Source organism: Triticum dicoccoides, chromosome 5A (assembly GCF_002162155.2).
Source record: "Triticum dicoccoides isolate Atlit2015 ecotype Zavitan chromosome 5A, WEW_v2.0, whole genome shotgun sequence".
NCBI lineage: Eukaryota > Viridiplantae > Streptophyta > Magnoliopsida > Poales > Poaceae > Triticum > Triticum dicoccoides.
In genome coordinates this window covers 649710285-649730752 of record NC_041388.1, presented here as the reverse complement: position 1 = coordinate 649730752, position 20468 = coordinate 649710285, and the positions used below count along the sequence as shown (strand labels likewise).

At 41.6% G+C, this 20468-nt stretch overlaps 2 protein-coding genes across 2 annotated transcripts in view; one reads left to right on the top strand and one right to left on the bottom strand.

Annotated features, from left to right (window-relative positions):
- The first annotated feature begins 1259 nt into the window (after positions 1-1259).
- Positions 1260-16266, top strand: LOC119303749 (probable DNA gyrase subunit A, chloroplastic/mitochondrial). Its single transcript, XM_037580888.1, has 27 exons — positions 1260-1633; positions 2939-3008; positions 4533-4598; positions 5162-5263; positions 5349-5393; positions 5507-5605; positions 5722-5808; positions 6921-6991; positions 7078-7186; positions 7313-7375; positions 7561-7626; positions 7760-7848; positions 8851-8899; positions 9252-9338; positions 9409-9502; positions 10323-10393; positions 10482-10571; positions 12466-12591; positions 12715-12872; positions 13250-13331; positions 13416-13580; positions 13673-13774; positions 14562-14686; positions 14996-15116; positions 15346-15397; positions 15490-15589; positions 15875-16266. The coding sequence occupies exons 1-27, from the start codon at positions 1260-1262 to the stop codon at positions 15966-15968; spliced, it is 2757 nt and encodes a 918-aa protein (XP_037436785.1). The 3' UTR covers positions 15969-16266.
- A 1510-nt stretch (positions 16267-17776) lies between these two features.
- The window catches only part of LOC119303750 (ADP-ribosylation factor-like), a 3303-nt gene continuing 611 nt past the window's right edge, over positions 17777-20468 (bottom strand). The window contains exons 2-7 of the mRNA XM_037580889.1: positions 20094-20286; positions 19199-19269; positions 18725-18844; positions 18507-18625; positions 18191-18272; positions 17777-18049 (exon numbers count right to left, since the gene is read on the bottom strand). Of these exons, the coding sequence (XP_037436786.1) occupies positions 18044-18049; positions 18191-18272; positions 18507-18625; positions 18725-18844; positions 19199-19269; positions 20094-20241 (546 nt within the window). The 5' untranslated portion in view covers positions 20242-20286 and the 3' untranslated portion in view covers positions 17777-18043. The remainder of the gene's footprint in view (positions 18050-18190; positions 18273-18506; positions 18626-18724; positions 18845-19198; positions 19270-20093; positions 20287-20468) is intronic.

Sequence of the window (20468 nt, the reverse complement as noted above, 5' to 3'; positions counted from 1 at the left end):
TAACTTCCTCGTGTCTCACATTCCTCCTCACTTCCATACAAGGCTCCTCAACATTGATGTGCTCTTGAGACAAATTGCTACGTGGCGGTAGGTCTCTGACATGGGTTGTCCACGTTGACCATGCCACCCCCCAACTCGAGCAAGAGCTCCCATGACTCATATTACTTGACGACATAGACGCCGTCGCGGTCGTATCCTTAGACCCTTGTCCCAGCCGGGAGACACCCTTATCCGCTCGCCCCATTGCAGTTCAGAATCTTCATGTGGGTCACACCCTTCCTCTCCATAAACCAGCCTCCCACAACCAAAGCAAGAATGCGATATTTCTCATATTGGAACTCTTACCCAATTCCCTCTTTGTCTTCCAGTGAAGATCGAGGAAAGAAACTTCTTGCCAAAGGCTCGAATAAAGAGAATTTTGCACAAACTTTGGAATATTCCCTCTTGTCCATCCCTCCTTATCCACGTCCACACATATTGCCCCCCCCCCCAACCAGTCGCCCAATGCCTTACCAAACACTTCACATCTTTTTATCTGGGGGATCCTTGACCCTTACTCAAACATCAATACTACCAAAGGGCATCTTCGATGGCCGAATGTCTCCCACATAATCTCTCAGAACCATGCCACTGAAATCAAACTGCCATGAACCATTATTCATTGTGTGTTTTCAATTGCGTTCACTTCCAAATCTGACCATGAAAACATTGTTGCGCAACGCGCAGAAACGAGTTGTGTGGTGAAGGCCCCACGTTCTTTGCATGGCTCTCTCAAATGCATTGATGTTCAACGGCCTGGACGAGAACACCTTCCCTATCGCCGTCCACGGTCCACCTGGGACTACGATGATAAGGATTAAATGTTTCCAAGTTTGCACTGAATGGAGGTTTTCGCCTGATAAATCACCCTACTTTTTTCCTACTTCGAGTGAAACCTAGAGAGGCTTCTTCGGAGCAGCGCAGCGAGGAAGGTCAGCCGTCGGATCAAGCTCGGCCAGTGCCACCCGTCCATTTGCATCTCTCGCCCCGAGGCCCCGAGCATTCCGCCCCCTGTCATCCACCACCCCCACCGGATTCCATCTCCCTCCTGTTTATTTCTCCTTCCCCTTTCCGCACCCCACCCCACCCCAATCCAAAACCAAAACCCTCGCAAAACCCACCCCTCCTCCTCCCCCTCTGCCATTTCCACCCCCTTCTAATGCCGCGGCAGCAGTAGCCCCGCCCCGCCGCCGCGCCCTCCCCCTCCCCGTCCTCCCGCGATGGCCCTCTCCCGCGCCGCGGCGCTCCGCCTCCCGCTCCCGCGCCTCCTCCGCGGGCCCTCCGCCTCCCTCGTTGCCGCCGCCGGGGCCGCCTCCCGCCGCCGCGCCGCCGCGGGTCCCGCGCCCGCCCTCCGCTTCCTCTGCGCCGTCCCCTCCCCCTCCTCCTCGCGCTCCGGGAAGTCTGCCCCTCGCGCGCGCCGCCGCGACGGCGACGACGACGGGGATGGGGCCGCCGTGACCAAGGAGCGGATTGTGCAGGTGGAGCTCCACAAGGAGGCCACCGACGCGTACATGTCCTACGCCATGTCCGTGCTGCTCGGCCGCGCCCTCCCCGACGTTCGCGACGGGCTCAAGCCGGTGCACCGCCGGATACTGTGAGTTCCCCCCTCTCGTTTATTTACCCCAGCTTGCTCGGTGCGCGCCTTCGCTTGTCGGATTAGAGGCTTCGCTGGATTTACATGTTCGCCAAGTAATTTCGGTCGATTGGGGCTTGGGTGTGCTTGAGCTTGTTTAGGAGCTAGGTTGAAGCTGATTCGTTTGCAGCTCGGTGGTTTAACTCGTTCACCAGCGAGACACCCGATTGCCTTACCATCTCGTTAGTCCATACTACTTTGTAAACAATTGGTGTAAGTTTTCTGGAGAGGGTTTGGTTTTGCCACATGCCCGTAGACTGCAGGGTCTGGAAGTATGCAGGAACGACCTCTAGTGGTAAACCAATAATGGTTGAGCTGTTGTCCAATGGGTTTGATAAAGAAGTACAAATTGTGCGTAGTTTGTGATCAGAGAGTACGTGACCATATATACTGTAGTTGTGAATGGTTCTGGGTTGTTTTTTCTCACTTTGTTCATGCGTCGGATTGCTGTGGGTGTCTTCATTGCTGAATGCAGTCAGATAAGGATATTGTGCGTAGTTTGTGATCAGAGAGTACGTGACCATATATACTGTAGTTGTGAATGGTTCTGGGTTGTTTTTTCTCACTTTGTTCATGCGTTGGATTGCTGTGGGTGTCTTCATTGCTGAATGCAGTCAGATAAGGATATTGTGCGTAGTTTGTGATCAGAGAGTACGTGACCATATATACTGTAGTTGTGAATGGTTCTGGGTTGTTTTTTCTCACTTTGTTCATGCGTCGGATTGCTGTGGGTGTCTTCATTGCTGAATGCAGTCAGATAAGGATTTTGTCCCCATCTCTTTGTAAGAGTAGCCTTGATGGCCGTTTTGGCTATACTAGCCTGTCTAATAAGTCATATCACTTTGAAGAAAAACAAATTGATGTTTTCTTAAATGTTATAATGTTCTGTTGATCACCCTTAGATTGTTGTTGAGTTAAGCAATCAAGTTGTTACCATTAGTTACCAGATAACTTTGTACAGTGTAGCTGCCTGGAGATGCTTATCTTTTGTCAAATTGCTCCCATTGCAGTGAATGTATAGTAAAACAGCTGTTGTGCCTGAATCTGTCTCTTGAGCTAATCTACATTCTGAAGTATCTTAGGTTTACATAGCATCTGAATTCTTACTCTGAAGAAGTACTGAACGATCATATGAGTATTCTTCCATTTCTGAAGTTATCTGTATGACTAGTGCTACGCTAGCACATTTTGCAGATTAGTTTCATTCTAGTATTGTTATTAACCTTGCTCCAACCCATCTGGGTGATATCCTCATTTTCTCTGCAGCTATGCAATGCATGAAATGGGCCTTGCATCTCGTAAGCCATACAGAAAATGTGCCAGAGTCGTTGGTGAGGTATGCATGAAGGAACTCTTGTGTCATTGGTGATTTGAAGCATATATTCCCCTCCTGCTGTACCATGCTGTTGGTTTGTTTTACTTTGCTGTTGACTTTGTATTGTGCAAATAATACGCTCACTCTTACAGCTCCTCTGAGGCCATTAGAGGTCAGCCCAAGCTGATATGACCAGGATCTAAAAAAAACTGAAAACTAAGTACCTTTTGTTTCATGAAAGAGAGTCAAATATCTTCCAATTTCAGAATAGATCTGTAGATCATTTTTTTTTTTGCTTTGCTACTGTTGTGGAGATGGCTTAAAAGGCTTTTGTTTCTTTGGTGTCTCGGTGTGATAGCACTTGGATAGGAGAAGTGTGCATTACCTGTGTAATCAAGCATTTTGTGTTGATAACAGTGTTGCAGTTGCACCATGTAATGGGGTCGTGAATTAGTTGACTTAGTTATACTGCATGGAGTTCAAAAATGGAAATGGTGGCACTATATTGGGTTTACATGTTAATCCACCGTGATTTTATAGAATGTCTTAAGTGTGTCCAGTTATACTGCATGGAGTTCAAAAATGGAAATGGTGGCACTATATTCGGTTTACATGTTAATCCACCGTGATTTTATAGAATGTCTTAAGTGTGTCCACATGGATAAATGTCAACTGCACACCCCAAACCATGTTTTTCCCTCATAAGTAGAAACACTAACATGTACATTAGAACCATCGAATCATCAGGAATACAGTCCCCTCCCTCCCTAGTATGGCTTCCCTAGTATTTGGATGCGGTGGACACGCTATAATGGTGATTTTTCCCATTTAACATCAGTATCCAGCAAAGCACTTTCCAAATAATCGCTCTCTCAAATAGTAAATTCATTTTCATGCTGTGCGTTGAAGTTTTTGAGACTCCGCTCTGTCAAAGAAGCAATTTGTTGCAGTTATTGTGGTATGACTGTAAGCTAATAGGTGTTTGTTTTTTTGTTCAATTGCATCTTCATGGCGAACAAACTATTTGCTTCTGGGCTTCTAGGGTATCATATAACAGCAGCAATAACCATTAAACCAATACACTAAAAAGAGTTTTGTTTTGGAGCAGGCACATTTTGTTATACCACTGTGATCATATTTTCAGTTTATTTTGCACCACTTATTTTGCTACAGAACTGGTGGTCTCAAAACTGCATATCATGTTTGTCTAGCCTGCCCATGGATTTGGAGTTATCTAGTTAAGCATATATCGGCTCACCTATCTAGTTCCTTACCCTTAGAGGCAGGACCAGAAAATTTATAATCACCTAGGCTGAGTTGTGAATGAGTTGCTACTTGCCACATTTGACATAGTTACAATGATAAATTGGAAAATTTCAGGTTGTAAATAAATCAGCAAAAATGTTATTTATGTTGATGGATAATGTCAGAGCAGCATTACCTCTGTACCTCTTTTGATAACATTTTTGAACAATATTGTGGTTTTCGGCTGATGCCTTTCTGCCTATTAGGTGTACGGACGTGAACTTTTCATATTTCTTGCAGGTACTCGGTAAATTCCATCCTCATGGAGATTCAGCCGTCTATGAAACTTTAGTGCGAATGGCTCAGGTAACATTACTGTGTAGATGTTATTTTTAAGGCCAGGTGGTGTCATGACATTTGACAGGTCATCCGTTTAAGTTTTTTTATCTGTCTATGTATTCCATGAAAGAATGCCATACAATGTAAATTCGTGCACTTCACCAGACCTATTCCCCTTTTGGGTGGGTCACGATAAGCAGATGCTGATTGATCCTCATTTAAACTTGGGTACTTGCATTATATGTCAATTTAGATAGCCATGACAGGAAACAGAGTTTAGTGACTGGACAACCTCTGTAAACTATATTACAGTAGTATTAATTAATTAATACTCTCTCCGTCCCAAAATAAGTGACTCGACTTTATACTAACTTTGTACTAAAGCTAGTACAAAGTTGAGTCACTTATTTTGGGACGGAGGGAGTATGAAATAGTAGTGACAATTCAGTTCATGTTAGGCAGATACCTGAATATTTCAAATTGTACGTACTAATTTTTGCATGTAGAATTTCTATATCTATCACATCTCTCCAATTTAAAACCAAGCTACACTCGTGAAGCTGCATCACATATGTCAAATTTGCTTGCAGGACTTTTCAATGAGGTACCCACTTGTTCAAGGACATGGTAACTTTGGTTCAATAGATGCCGATCCTCCCGCTGCAATGCGATACACAGAGTGCCGCTTGGATGTAGGTTTTGGTCCACTTCAATTTTTTTAGGTGAGCTGACTTTTTCACCAACTGAAGTCTCACGGCCCCTCTTGTTATTTTGCAGCCATTAACAGAAGCCATGTTCCTGACTGATTTGGAGCTGAATACAGTAAATCTTTGCGCTTCAGTTCTTATGTGTTTCTCTGTGTGTGTGCATGCACATGTTTGTGTGGATGTTCCTTTTTCCTACCTATTTCATGCTACTCGTTTGCCATTGGACAGGTTGACTACGTTCCGAACTTTGATAATTCACAGAAAGAACCATCTCTGTTGCCAGCTCGTGTTCCATCACTACTGTTGAATGGATCTTCTGGAATTGCAGTATGAGCTCTTTTATAAGCTTATTAAGAAGAGTTCAGCTCATTTCAGCACCTATTTATGCTAAAAAGAGATGTGATGTTCTGGATATGATTTTTTTTTATGTGGTATTATTTCAGGTTGGAATGGCGACGAATATTCCTCCCCACAATCTGGGAGAACTTGTTGATGCACTCTCTGCTATAATTCAAAACCCTGATGCTACGGTAAGTATTCTATCATTATCTCCTTTTCAATCAATCGATCTTTGTTTGTTAATTGCATCATAGTACATAGCATGATGAACCCATAAATAACCAGTTGTTGGTCGCTGGTGGCACATTTGGTTAAAGCACTCAGGTGATGCCTGGTAGGCCTTTAGTGATAGAATTTGTCAATGCATGTTCATATAAATCAAGGGAAGAGCATGCTGTCCTTTTCTGATATATGGTCATGCTGCACTTCTCTGATCATGACCAAAGCTTTGGAAGTACAATTGCAATGCTAGTTGCTTAGCCTTCATTCTTTTGTGCTAAAACTACGTGGAAGACACTAGGGCCAGGATACTAGTACTCCCTTTGTCCCATAATATAAGATCATTTTTCAAGCTATGTTGTGGGACGGAGGGAGTATAAGGCAATTGCCCAGCCGAAACTTGCTGATGTAGCATGTCAGGTCTGTTGGCCAATTATAAGTGCTGCCATGCTGGTCTTGGATTGTGTCTGGGAAGCCTTCCGAATGATTGCCCTTAGTAGCAGAATGTTCTAATAGCTTCTTTGGCCGAATTGAAGTGTATAATTTACGCATTCGCACATCTGAGCTGTAGAAGCAACACCACTAAATTGTTATGTACTCCCTCCATTCCATATTAGTTGTCGCTCAAACGGATGTATCACTGTTTCGGTGACAACTAATATGGAACGGAGGGAATATTTGTTAAGTAGCTGCTACTCTTTCTCTTAAGCAATTAAGCAGAACAAGTGGACAACAATCTCTGCGGGCAAACTCTTGTAGTTGTTTGTTTTACTTAAGGCATAGTGAATCAATCTAATTGTCTAAAAGAAAAGGGCAGCATGCAATTGTACTGTGCTCAATAATTGTCTGATTGTCTCTTAATAAAAAGTACAAGTGCATCATTTGCATATTCTCTAAAGAAAATATCCTCAGAACATTGGCATTGGTGTAGTCATACTAGGATAAATTCTTAGGTTCACAGCAGTTGACTGTTGCTCTTAAATGGATTTCTCTAGTTCTGTTCACTTCCAAGTCTTCTACTCCTTCTGCTTCTACATTTTATTGATTCTCATTATCTTGATTGTGATTCTCTGTTGTATGCAAGCTCCAAGAACTACTGGAATACATGCCTGGTCCTGACTTTCCTACAGGAGGGATACTCATGGGAAATGATGGGTACTGGATTCATATTTCATTGGTCTTGTTTCCCTTTACCATACACTAAGGTGTTATATTCTGCATTTCTTTTTCTGCTTGCATAGTATTTTGGAGGCCTATAGAACCGGGCGTGGTCGAATTGTGATGAGAGGCAAAACCGTCATGGAAACAATTGATGAGAAAACCAAGCGCACGGCTATCATAATTAATGAGGTTTGATTCCTGTTAGTATTTTCAGAGCAATGCCTTTTTGACAGTCCATATTACCTTGTAATCAAGTTACCTTTGTAACCAAGTGAACATATTTTACAATTTGTAATTCTTTATCCTTATGTGCAGGTTCCGTACCAGACAAATAAATCTACTCTAGTCCAAAGGATAGCGGAGCTTGTTGAAGACAAGGTAACTTCATTTGGGACATAATTAGTTATTTTTTATTACTTGTGCTGTAGCCTTTTGGTGTTTGGGTTTATCCATAAAAAAACAGGACGTAAGTTAGTTGGTTGGCTGTAACTTAAGCTTAATTTGAATTCTGTCATTGATACCACCACTATGAACCACCAACCCATTTTTGGTACTAAGTGCAGGTGTTAGAAGGCATCAGTGATATTCGGGATGAAAGTGACCGTGCTGGAATGCGTGTAGTTATCGAGGTTTGTACTATCATCTTTGACTTTATGTGCTGAGCTTATCTTTATCATTTAAGGCTGAAATTACGGGTCCAAGGATATTAGTTGTCTTGTTGCTTATGTGGAATCCATTACCTTCTCTTTCATACCGTTCCAGGTGAAAAGAGGTGCAAATCCTGCCATTGTCCTGAACAACCTGTATCGTCATACAGCATTGCAGTCTAGTTTTAGCTGCAACATGGTAGCGTAAGTAATCATTTATATAGTTGTATGGTTTTGTTTCTTTTGGTCATGTGTTCTACGGTAAAAGCAGGACTGTAAATTGTTCACATGGTGCATAGTATTTGCTCTTCATTTTCTTTTCTGATGTCGTTGTATGACAGGGAGACTATCAATCATGTTTCACCCTTAGCCACTAGAAGCATCCATTGACCCATACCATGCATTAACTTATTTGCAAAAAATGCAATCACATATGGAGAACTGGATGCCATGTTTGATGCAATACACACGTCAAACGTGATATGTACCAGCACGACTAAAATAATTGGCAGAATTGTTTATTTGATGTAACAACAGCTATTTAAGGCCTTATGTGAAGCTCCTGCGAAGAAGAGTACCTTACGTCAAGCTATGCATGCATCCCTGTATGAAGGCAATCTGATGATCCTAATAATTTTTTTAAGATCTCGGTTGACGTGTTTGAGCTCTTTATTTTAAAGAAATCTATTATGGTTATCTGTACCATATAAATCACATTTTAGGTTCGGATGCTCCCATTCAAAACCTTTAATCCAATTTATTAAATATACATCCAGTGGTTGTGGACTAATGTACCCTACCCTAATCTCTCCTGTACTTTTAAGTTCTTTATTGTCGTTATTGCCTCCTAATTACACTCTAAATAAAAAATGTTGCTATTTTTTTAATAAAAAGTGTCCATTTCTGACTCTCAAGACGTGCATGTTATCTATACTGGCCTTTCTTAAAAGTGTGCACAAACATGTTTTGATAATTCTCTTCCACATCAAAGTTTCAAGATAAGAACATGTAAAAATTGGTAAGTGTACATGTAAATTATAAGAGGTTTTTTTTCATGCTTTGATTATGTTAATCAAACGTGCATTGTCTGTGCATGGTTGCCATACTATCTAGAATTTGTATCTATGTCATTGCATTTTTAAACAGTAATAACTAACTCGACCTGTCTTCAGTTCTTACATCTGTTTTTTTCCTTGACTTGTTCAGTATTCTTGATGGGCATCCAAAACTGATGGGACTGAAGGAAATTCTTCAGGTGCTGTGATGTTCACCCTATCCTGTCCATTCCCATTCCATGTCATGTTCAATGGAGTTAATGTTTCTGTATGTCATGTCCACTAGAAAATATGTGTTGATTCTATCTGAAGTTGCAAATGCTAGTGTGCTATACTGTATACCATGACATTAAGTAACTAACTGTTGGACAATAATTAACCTTCAGTAGTTTATCTTTGAGAAAAAGCTTTCATAAGATACATTCAGCAATTGTAGTTACTGCACATGCACACTCCAAAATTATGATTGATTACTAGGATACATGATCTAGCAGTTTATGTCCTTTTGAACTTCAGGCCTAACTTTCCATTGAAATCCTGATTGTGCTCTAGGCGTTCCTTGACTTCAGATGCTCTGTTATTGAAAGGCGTGCAAAGTTTAAGCTTTCACAAGCTCTAGAAAGAAAGCATATTGTGGAGGTAAATCATTTGGATATTCTGCCTTGTTTGGACAACAAAAGGTCGATGGTTAATTTGCTTAGTCCTGCAGGGCATTGTCATTGGTCTTGACAATTTAGATGCTGTAATTCAAGTGATAAGAGAAACATCAAATCACACCGTGGCAAAGGAAGCTTTAGCAAAGGGTAACGTTTTCTAGTTCAATTTTGTCGGTTTTATTTCATTTAGTCATAATGTTGATCTTTCCATGAGGTAAAATCTAGAAATTGTTCAATGATGTGACTCACACTATCTCCTATTTTCTGTTCTTCTAACCTTAGCTCTACAGTTCTACAACAGTTCCATTAAAAATACCTGGTTGAGTGCTTTTTAGTTGTTATCTTTAACTCACAGGATTCACAGCTATAATGTGGCCAAGCTTAAACAAACATAGTTGCAGGTTGCATTTGTTATCCAACTTCTCCTAGAGATTCCATTGTAGAAACTGGTGTTAAGGCTATAATTGGCTGTGGCAAATTATAATGCAGCCGAATGCTGTACAGTTATTCCTGCATCATGCAAATTTGCAGTACAAGGGCACTAGTATGGACATGTTTTTGTTCAATATTTTCCTTGATTAATTTTGTTACTGGAACTCAAGAATGAAGATTTGATTTTGAGTTCTGCACATAACTAACACTAGCACCACTGTATTCTTATCCTTCTGATTTTTCCATGCTGGTTAATGTTGAAGTGTGTATGTGGATTGCCTAGCCCTTTCCATCAGTTTGGACTTTTGGTTGCGTTGGCTAGTGCATGAAGCTTAACAGTTAACACTGGTTTTGTTTTCAAAGTACCATCAGCGATTATATTAAGAAGAGCAATCAACTATGTGAATGGTTTCTTCATGTATTGACCACATTAACATCCATTATTACAAAGTAGTGACGTCAAATAACGTGATGATTGATTGACTATATGTGCTTTTGGCAGATCTGTATGTTTTACCCTGAATTACATTTGCAGAATATGGTCTATCTGAGAAGCAAGCAGAAGCACTTTTGGACATTACACTTAGGAAACTTACTTCCCTTGAGGTTGCCATTTATAGATTCCATTTGTCTCACAATTAATCAAAATTATTTACCTATTTGGGGAATCTGAATGGACCTCTGTTTGTTGCAGCGGAAGAAGTTTATTGATGAAGCTAATTCATTGTCGGAGAGCATTTCAAAGTTAAATGAGCTCCTGTCAAGCAAGAAACTTATGTTTCAGGTTCGTCATTTTAAGCTCTTCATCTATTCTGCTTGTTCTATATTTATCTGGCATTATATCCTGTTATCTTCTGAGCTCTATGAACTATTTTCTTGATGTAGGAAAAGTATTAACAATATACCTAAAAATCTGAATTCTCTTCAGTTTTGTTGGTAAAGAATATCAATGCTAAGTGTTAACATGTGAGAAAATGAAAACCTGGTGATAAAACTGGTCATTTTCCCGTCATTTCACTTGACTTTCTGTGTCCCTCGCTTTCTCATCTCCTATGTCTCTTTAACTTCTGATTCCTAGATATATCCAAAGGTACTTTTCAAGGGGTACTCATGTTAGTTTCATCAAATAAATAGCATGACAGGCCAAATATCACCTTGCTTTGTCAGGAGTCACTGATATATGTATGATCCATGTGATGGTGCCTTCCTGCCATGCTATTACCTCAGTTGCTGAAAATACAGTATCATTGTGATATCTAGGATGCCTGGTTTACTTTTGACCGGTCGAGCATTTTGTTTCCGTTTGCGGAGAATGATAGAGTTTAGTGATCAAACCAACATAAGAGTTATCACAATCCACAATCAGAACCGATGCCCTTTGACATGCAGGAAGGAGCAGCATGAGTAAACAAATTAATAGTACCAACTCCAGACGCCAATCTAGCTATATCATGAACAACCTATTACACTCTCCTCGAAACCTTGGACACACGAGCACCTGGCAGAAGAAGTAAAACAACCGTGGCCTCATTGCTTACCTGATGAATAACCAATCGATCATCCTTTGAGAAATTAGGGCTTGCATAACCGCCACACTGGACTCTGGCAATGGGCTAATGGCATAGATGCATAGTCGAAGGCCCTCCAGGCATGCGAGGACGTCCCCTAACTCTGCACTAGAACATGCTGGCAGAACATGCTATGCCGTTAAAACAACTTAAGCTCGTGAGTCCCAAATTACCATACCTGCACTTGAAGCACCATCAGTTTGGTTAAACAAGGTATCCACATTTCATTTTCACCCACCCCTCTGGTGGGGATTTCCACTTAGGCTTGTCCAGGGAGTTCTGGCATGTGATACATTGTCCCAATTATTCTCCTGCCAGACCCTTCGCCTTTCATTGTTAAAACTTGATTTGTCCTGTTCTCAGTGACTCATAGCTTATGAGAAGTGAAACTGTAGCTGTTACTGTATCTTGGCCATCTCCAGAGATTGAATTGTTCTGCAAATGCCATGCTTACCAAAAGATGGAACTGTTCTGCAAATGCTACACTCACCAAAACAGTATCAGAATTTCTGCCTTGTCGACTCGCCGGCGCTAGCAAGCATGTTTAGCAGCCACTCCTTCTGTGTGCAGAACATCTTTCAGCAGAGAGACTCCAGGCCAAACTCATCTCAGCCCACAATGCTCTAGCCTCTTTGTAGCGGAGGAATATGTTCCTGACCTCCATGTGAACACCTTTACTTTCTGTGGCACTTTACAAGTCCAAACTGTTCCTAGCCTTTACTTGGCTCGAACCAGTTAAGAGCTTCTTTAATGACCTGAGCCTGGTGTGCATTGCCCCTCCTAAACATCATACTATCATCTGCAAAAGGCAAATGAGAATTCCCTGTAGCTCTCCCAACAGTTTTTTAGCTACCAACCTCATCATGAATAGTATGAGAGAGTTCTAGCAACAAATAAGAACATGTATGGTGAAAGAGGGCCACCTTGTCGAGCATAGTTTGTGCAGATTCGAGCCACTGTACATTCAATACAACTGGTAGAAAATGCTTTCTAGGCTCTGTAATTTCTTAGCTGTTAATTAACTAGTGTCTGCACTGTTTTTTCCTCTGGGATAAATATCTTCAGATTGCACTCCCAGTTATTAACGCTTTTTTCTGGTGGGTGTGTTAGCTTATCGAACAAGAAGCAGCTGATTTAAAGAGCAAATTTGCTACCCCACGACGTTCTTTCCTAGAAGATTCAGCAAACGGCGAAGTTGATGATATGGATGTTATTCCTAACGAAGAAATGCTTTTGGTAAGAAACACAAATATGTATTAATGTACCCTTATGGTCCTAGGTAGATTTTTGCTGAACCCATTTTCCTTTTCTTACTTATGTTTGCACCTCTCTTAACCTGACAACATTTGGCACCTGAAGATTCTTAGCGAGAAAGGCTATCTTAAGCGGATGAATCCCAACACCTTCAATTTACAAAACCGGGGGACAATTGGAAAATCTGTTGGAAAGATGCGAACGAATGACAATATGTCGGATTTCATTGTCTGCCAAACACATGACCATATTCTTTATTTCAGGTATGTGAACCCTTATTGGGAAAATTCCTCTTCTATTGGAATTGAACTGTTTCAGACAGGGCCTTCCTGTGTATGTGGGGAAGTGATTCATAACTTTTATATAGTGTTTTCAGTCAACTAGAATGTTCAACCGAGTCCCTTCAAGTTCATTCCATTACTATTGTTTACAGCTTGTCTGGAATAGTGACATTTGAATTGCCCTTCATAAGCTATGACACTCTACCAATTAAATAATATCTTGAAAACCAAAATATACTCTTGAAATATGTTTTTGCATTTGAAGCAGTTCACATGGCTTGCCTGAATTTAAAATTTAAATTATGTTTCATTGTTTTGTTCTCTCATGTAACTGGATTATTGAACGATGTTTGATTCAGTGACAAGGGGATAGTATACTCTGAACGTGCTTATAAGATACCTGAATGCACAAGAGTTGCTGCTGGGACTCCATTAGTACAGGTACAGGGCTTGATAATATGCCATGCTAATGCAATTTAGCAGATGACAAACTGACCGACCATTACTTTGATTGTTCGTCTTCAGCTGCTCAATTTGTCTGATGGGGAGAGAATAACCTCCATTGTTCCTGTGAATAAATTTGTTGAAGACCAATATTTAGTGATGCTGACTGTTAACGGCTATATCAAGAAAGTTCCTCTTAATGCCTTCGCGTCAATCAGGTCAACAGGAATCATTTCAATGCGCCTGGTATACTAGCTCATGTGTCTGTTTCTTCTGAATAACATACTTCTGGGTTATCTTGAATTTGTGATGTATCATTTACCATTTTAATATGTTAGGTTCCCGGCGACGAGCTCAAGTGGGTCCGTCTCTGTAGGGATGACGACCTTGTTGCTTTGGCTTCACAAAGTGGGATGGTTATAGTCAACACATGCAACAAGGTAGGATGCAAAAATGCATCTCTGTGTATTGTATTTTTTGTGATTAACTGATGCTTGCGAAGTCGAATGACCAATGGTGCAAGTGGAGAAAATGTTGACTGAACTGGTTTTCCATGTGATAGAAAGTTATATACTCCAAAATTTAAGGTGTGTCGATTTTCATGCAAGTCAAACTTGTGTATGTTTGACTGAGATTATAGAATAAAGTATGAACATCTACAATACAAAATAAATAAAATATGAAACTACTTTTCATGATGAATCTAATTATACAAATTTGGTACTGTAGATATTGATATTTTTATCTAAAAACTTGGTCAAACACGCACAGGTTTGACTTTTGAAAAACCTAATACACCTTATATTTTGGAACGGAGGGAGTATGACGAAAGAAATATTGGGGCTTATTTTGATTTCTCAAATCACATGTTCGCAGATATCTGATAAATGATTGAGCTGAGCATGCCATTGTTCAGAAATATCAGTTCAAATAATTTTATCTAAAGCCTATCACTAATTTCAGCAAGTATTATCTTTCTTGTGTTATGCTAGTGACTTTAAATGTTTCAGAAGTGACAAGCAATAATACTTGACTTTAAATGTTTCAGAAGTGACAAGCAATAAAGAATAGATATTTCTTCTGTTCTTTTATTGTCTGTTTCTTGTTAGAAATGATATTTTGTCTCCTTTGGATTTGTTTGCCTGCTGCTTCATGTGTACCATTTTTTCTTTGCCAATTCACTGACATCTATTCTTTATATTTAATTATATTTGCTCCACATCCCAGCTTCGTCCGCATGGAAGAACTACAAGAGGTATGGGTGCAATGAGGCTAAAGGAAGATGACAAGATGGCAGCCATGGATATAATTCCATCGACAACCCATACAATGCCTGGAAAAACTGTCAGCAGGTAGTTTGGCACCAATTTTTTTGAATTTTAAAAATCAGCTCGTAATTAGCAAGACCAGATGGATGAAGTTCATCAAAATTTAACAGTTCAGTAAAATAATAAGGAAGAAAATTTGTTCTTTCAAGAAATCCAATGCATTGATGGTAGGTGAATTGTATTCAGTTTGGCTTGTCTCAATGCATTTAAAAAGTATCCTCTTTGACAGTGCTTTTTGATGCCAGTGGTTTGTGCAACTTTGCAGTCTGAACTGCCTTCCGGCTACTGCCCAATCACTGACCAAATTATCTTTGAACTATTTATGCATTCCAGGGTCAGAGACTTGAGTCCTCCATGGCTGCTCTTCATAGCTGAAAATGGTTATGGGAAGCGTGTGCCCCTAAATGCTTTCCGTCAATCAAGCTTCAATAGAGTAGGCTTGCGAGGCTACAAGGTATAGTAAAGTTTCTGATTTACCGTGTTCAGCGAATCGTTTTGTCTAGAGTACCTCATATTGAATAAAACGTGAAGTACACCTTGGAACTTGTAGCTTCTGTTGTCACTGAAATTTGTCACGCCTAAAAGATTCAAGTACATTTAACCTGAAAATAACCTTCAGATGGTTACATCATTCATCTGAGCTTCATGGAGTTGTTGATAGTATATGCTATTTTGGCTTGCAGCTTCCAGAAGATTGCCGCTTAGCTGCTGTGTTTGTCGTTGGGGAACCGACTGGTAACTTCTGCTGCAGTCCTTTTTTGTTTCCTAACGACAGATAAGCTTTGTTTTAACATGTTGATTTTTTGTGTGTACAAATCAAATGACAGATGACGATGCAAGTGAGGAGCAGGTTGTTTTAGTTAGCCATGGTGGCACTGTAAACAGAATCAAGGTCAAAGATATATCCATCCAGGGTCGTGGGGCAAAGTAATACTCGCTCTCCCTCTCTCTCTCTCTCCAAGTTTATAATGTAATCTAAATGCTTCTGCCGAGTATTTCAAAGCCGAGATGTTCCTTGTTTCAAGCATTGATCTAGGACAAGCTCTGTAGTATTCAAGTTCTTCTCGCATTCCCTTAAAGGTCTATTGTCAAATGCTACCTCTAGTTGTGTTTACCTCATGCACGTTTTAGATCACTAAATCACAGACCTCTAGTTGTGTTTACCTCATGCTTGTACACTCGACACTAATTGCTCTGCTTGGTGTGCCACAGGGGAGTAATTCTGATGAGGCTGGAGCATGCTGGGAAGATCCAGTCAGCTTCACTAATATCAGCCACAGCCGCGGAAGAGATCTTGGAAGATTGATTCAGCTTACATTACAAGACGGAAGAAGTAGATTCTGGTGGTTCGTGTTGCATTCCAAGCTGGGGAGAGCTGCAAATTTTGTTATGTTGGGTGGCTCATGCTGTTCTCCAGTGGAAGCTAGGAATGATATCGTGATTTGACGCTGATTCGGCGGGGTAGAAGTAGAACTCTGGCTGCCATTAACGTTTGTCTAGAAACTGATGTACTACTCATCATGCCATTAGCAGTCGATGTAAATCTTGCACGCTGGGTTGCAAAATTTGTTTCTCTATGGTCAGAGAGACCCCTTCTGTTATCAGTGCTCTTATCCCACTGGCGTTGAGTGATGCCTTTTTTTTGGAAGGTGGAACACCTAGCATTCCATTAGGTGGTGGTTACCGTCATCCGCAGCATAGTTTAACATGAGGGGGTAGTTTGGAAGTCACACGGAAATGGCCTTCCATCACAGCCCTAGCACCTTGACCACCTAGCAAATGTTAGATCCAAAGCTTGTTTCAGAGCACATAGTTTGTGGCGAAGAAGATTCATTTAAAAACCCATTGAATACAGAACCAAAACTGCCTGCCCCTAACTTCTTTGTGAATTTTGTTGTGGCACGCTGTCAATCAGTGTATCTAAATGCAGTGATTCTGTTACAACCTTGAACACAATCCAGTATACAGCTAGTGCTCTTACTTTTGTTTCTCCAAATCTTTACCTTTCTCCAGTTGAATTGATAGTGCCACCACATTGTAATGCGGTGCAAGAACAGTTACTCAGGCAAACTTGTGCGCAGACACTCGCGCTTGCAACAGCTTTTACTTTTGAGGCATTCTCATGCAACTCAACGTTTGGCACAGAGTAGAACTTGTCTGCAGTCTAAGGGAATATTTCTCGAGCACCCAGTGGTTCTATCTTCTACTCCCTCTGTCCCATAATGTAAAATGTTTTTTAACCCTAGTGTAGTGTAAAAAATCATCTTATATTATGGGATGGAGGGAGTAGCTCCCAATCTTTTGGGGATGTTATGGTGAAGCCCTCCATGCAATTGCAATATGGAAGTGTGTTATCATTGCAAATTGTGAAAGGTCCACTACCCATTCCAAAATCTTTGTCAAGTGTGTGGGGTAACTTTCCGCTGCTGCAAAAAGGCAGACCCCAGCAATGCTGCCCAGGCCCCATCACCTCTGGTGGTGGCTTCCGCTTGGGCGGTGAGGCAGCAATTTGTTTGGCTAGGTGATGAGTATAATTCCGACCATTCCCCCCGAGAGCTGGAAGGTGAACTCGTTGGCATTCAGGCGCCTGTTCCCCGTGTGGCCTGTTCCGCTCAGTCCAGCAGCTCCATTAACAGGCAGATGGTGCGCATCCTCGTTTGCTCCGGCAAGTTATTCAGGTGGAGATCGGGCACTTATAAGTTCTGTGCCTTGTGGCCGCACGCGAGCGCATAAGTTCCACTTCCACACCGCCGCCTCATGATATTCGTACACGAGGGATGATGTTTCGCCACATCCAATGATGTCCTATCTCTCCCTGGGCAGTTCTTTTTCCAGATCGAGCTCCTAACTTTCTCCTTCCAACCAGCAGCTGTTGATAACTTTGTATGTCGACTTAACAGAGAGCAATCCCTTGGGTGTCGCAATGACACGCAGGCGCTGTATAGTTTGCTCGCACAAGGGACCTTCTCGTCTTTCTGAGGTGTGCCTTTGAGCAGCTCCATTCTTATCCTCATCAAAAAAGCATATCGTACTATCTTCTTTCCCAGGTGCTACTAACAAATGCGCAAATAAAAGTGGAGCAGTGCTGAATATATACAGGAATAGATAGATAGATAGATGCTTGAACACTTATTACGAAATTGAACAGGACTCTCTTTAGCTGTTTACTTCACAAACATCTTAGGGCTCGAATACAATAAAACAATAGTATGACAGTGAAACCACAGCCGGAGCTGGCTCAGTAACTGTTGATCTCAGGAAAATACACAGTACATACGGGAATAGCATAGCACCATCCCATCCCAACACAATCCCTAGGTACCCGGTGATTCAATCGTCCATCCAAAGCGCTCCTAGCTCCTTCAAAATCTTGACGAAAATTTAGGGCTGCAAGTGCGTTCAAATGGATGGCATTAATGAACTGACAAACAAGTCATTGTAAATAAATTTCACAGATGGGAGACTGCGTCCCTCTTCTAGAGAAGGAAGTTTTGAAGACAACCACCGAGAAGGAAAGCCTATGCATACCTTGCTGGCAATGTTGCTGGACAGCCAGTCCAGGCCTTCATACAGTCCCTCCCCTGTTGTAGCACAAGTGCTCTGGATGTACCTGCAAGCAACAACAACAACAATTTATTACTCCCTCCGTAAAGAAATATAAGAGCACCAACATGCATTACAAAGCCAAAGGGCAGCAGATCAATTTCATTTTCTTCACACAAGTACTGTAAAATTATTATATGTGTTGGTTGGGGCAAATGAGCCAGTTATAACGACAAGGATGACGATCATATATATCTTAAATTACAGAAAAGACAAGCAAGGGAAGTCTGCGCATGGCTACCAGTGTCGCTGGCGAAGGGAGTGCAGGCCAAGCTTATCAGTGATCTCAGCAGCATTCATGGCATTTGGAAGATCTTGCTTGTTAGCAAACACAAGCAGCACAGCATCACGTAACTCATCCTGCAATCAGTGAACATGTCAACTGTGAGCACTCGAAATCGCTAGGATAAAGTACAACAAGTAATGCAGATGGGACCGTTGCGTAGTGTAAGAATTTACCTCATTCAGCATCCTGTGGAGCTCATCCCTTGCTTCAACAACACGGTCCCTATCGTTGCTGTCCACAACAAAGATGAGACCCTGTGTGTTCTGGAAGTAATGCCTCCACAGTGGCCTGATCTGTTTTTACAAACATGCTAAACATTAGAATCCATTTTAACAAAAGCTGCGTGACAAATCCAGAGAAGGGAGATACGAGCTCTATATTGTTCCATAGTGTATTAGAAATTAGGTGTGAGATACTAGTACATCATACATTGCAGGTACTATAAAAACAATTCCTATATTGTTCCATAGTGTATTAGAAATTATGTGCGAGACACTGGTACATCATACATTGCAGGTACTATAAAAACAATTCCTATATTGTTCCATAGTGTATTAGAAATTATGTGTGAGATACTGGAAAATCATACATTGCAGGTACTATAAAAACAATTCAGTTTCAAGGCGCATCATATGTTATTTATGTACCTTGTCCTGACCCCCGACATCCCAGACAGTGAAGCTGATGTTCTTGTACTCCACAGTTTCAACATTGAACCCTGTATTCGGAGGAAAGACAATTTTGAGAAAAACAGAGAGAACATGTATTGCAGATTAACAAATGTCCATATCTGACCTACAGTATAATATAATTTGCATGAAAGGACAAGATGGTCTAGCCTTTCAGCACAGTCCATAAAATGCACATGAGGATATTATACTGGCAAATAATATCATCCAATGGCATACGAAGCAAGCAGTCGATTTACAAAAGGCAATATTAAGTCAACTTCAGTGTACTTTGAGATAGGGTAGCTAGTTGGTTGTAGTGGGCTTTTAATTACTCACTGGATGCTCCAAAACTGCATGAGCGTTACTATCAATGACTTCCTGTTGGCATATAGGCATTTGTTTGTTACTATCAATGACTTCCTATTGGCATGTAGGCATTTGTTTAAAGGGAAACTTGACCATACCAAAGTAACTGGAACTTCGCCAAAGGACATCTAGCTCAGGACCGATTTTCTTACGTTTATATGGTTGTAAGAAAGAAATGCAACAACCGGTAAATCTGGGACTTGTCTGTCGTTATGTCAATATATATCCCTATGAGCAGCATAAGTGCACTGCCCGTGACCTGCAGAGAGATCCTAATGAACAAAAACTACCTAACCATTTTTTAGATCATCCAACTACCTAGCCATTAATAGCTTCATATTGATATTCTAGCAGTTATTTTGCAAAACTTGCGTTTCGAAATAGCACCGGCTGGGATCACATTGCCAAGCATTTGCATGTTCCGCTACAGATTCCCAATTTAAGCAATAACTTGGTATGAATAAATAGGCAGGAATCATGCGATGCGCGCAGGACCGGTGCTCACCGATGGTGGGGATGGTGGTGACGATCTCGCCGAGCTTGAGCTTGTAGAGGATGGTGGTCTTTCCGGCGGCGTCGAGACCCACCATCAGGATCCGCATCTCCTTCTTGGCGAACAGGCGGCTGAACAGCTTGGTGAACGTGAGCCCCATCTCCTCTCCTCCCGCGTAGGTGCTCTTCCTCCCGGCTCGCCTCTCCTGCAACACGGAATCACGATCCCCACGCGTCAGACGGCATCCCATTTCGCTAGATCTAAACGCGGCGCGCCAGATCCGGGCCCCAACCGAACGGCCCCGGGATCACCGATCGCCATGCGCCCGGCCCCGCGATCTACGCGCCGGGCACGGGATCCGCATGCGGATCCAGCGCGCGGCGAGGA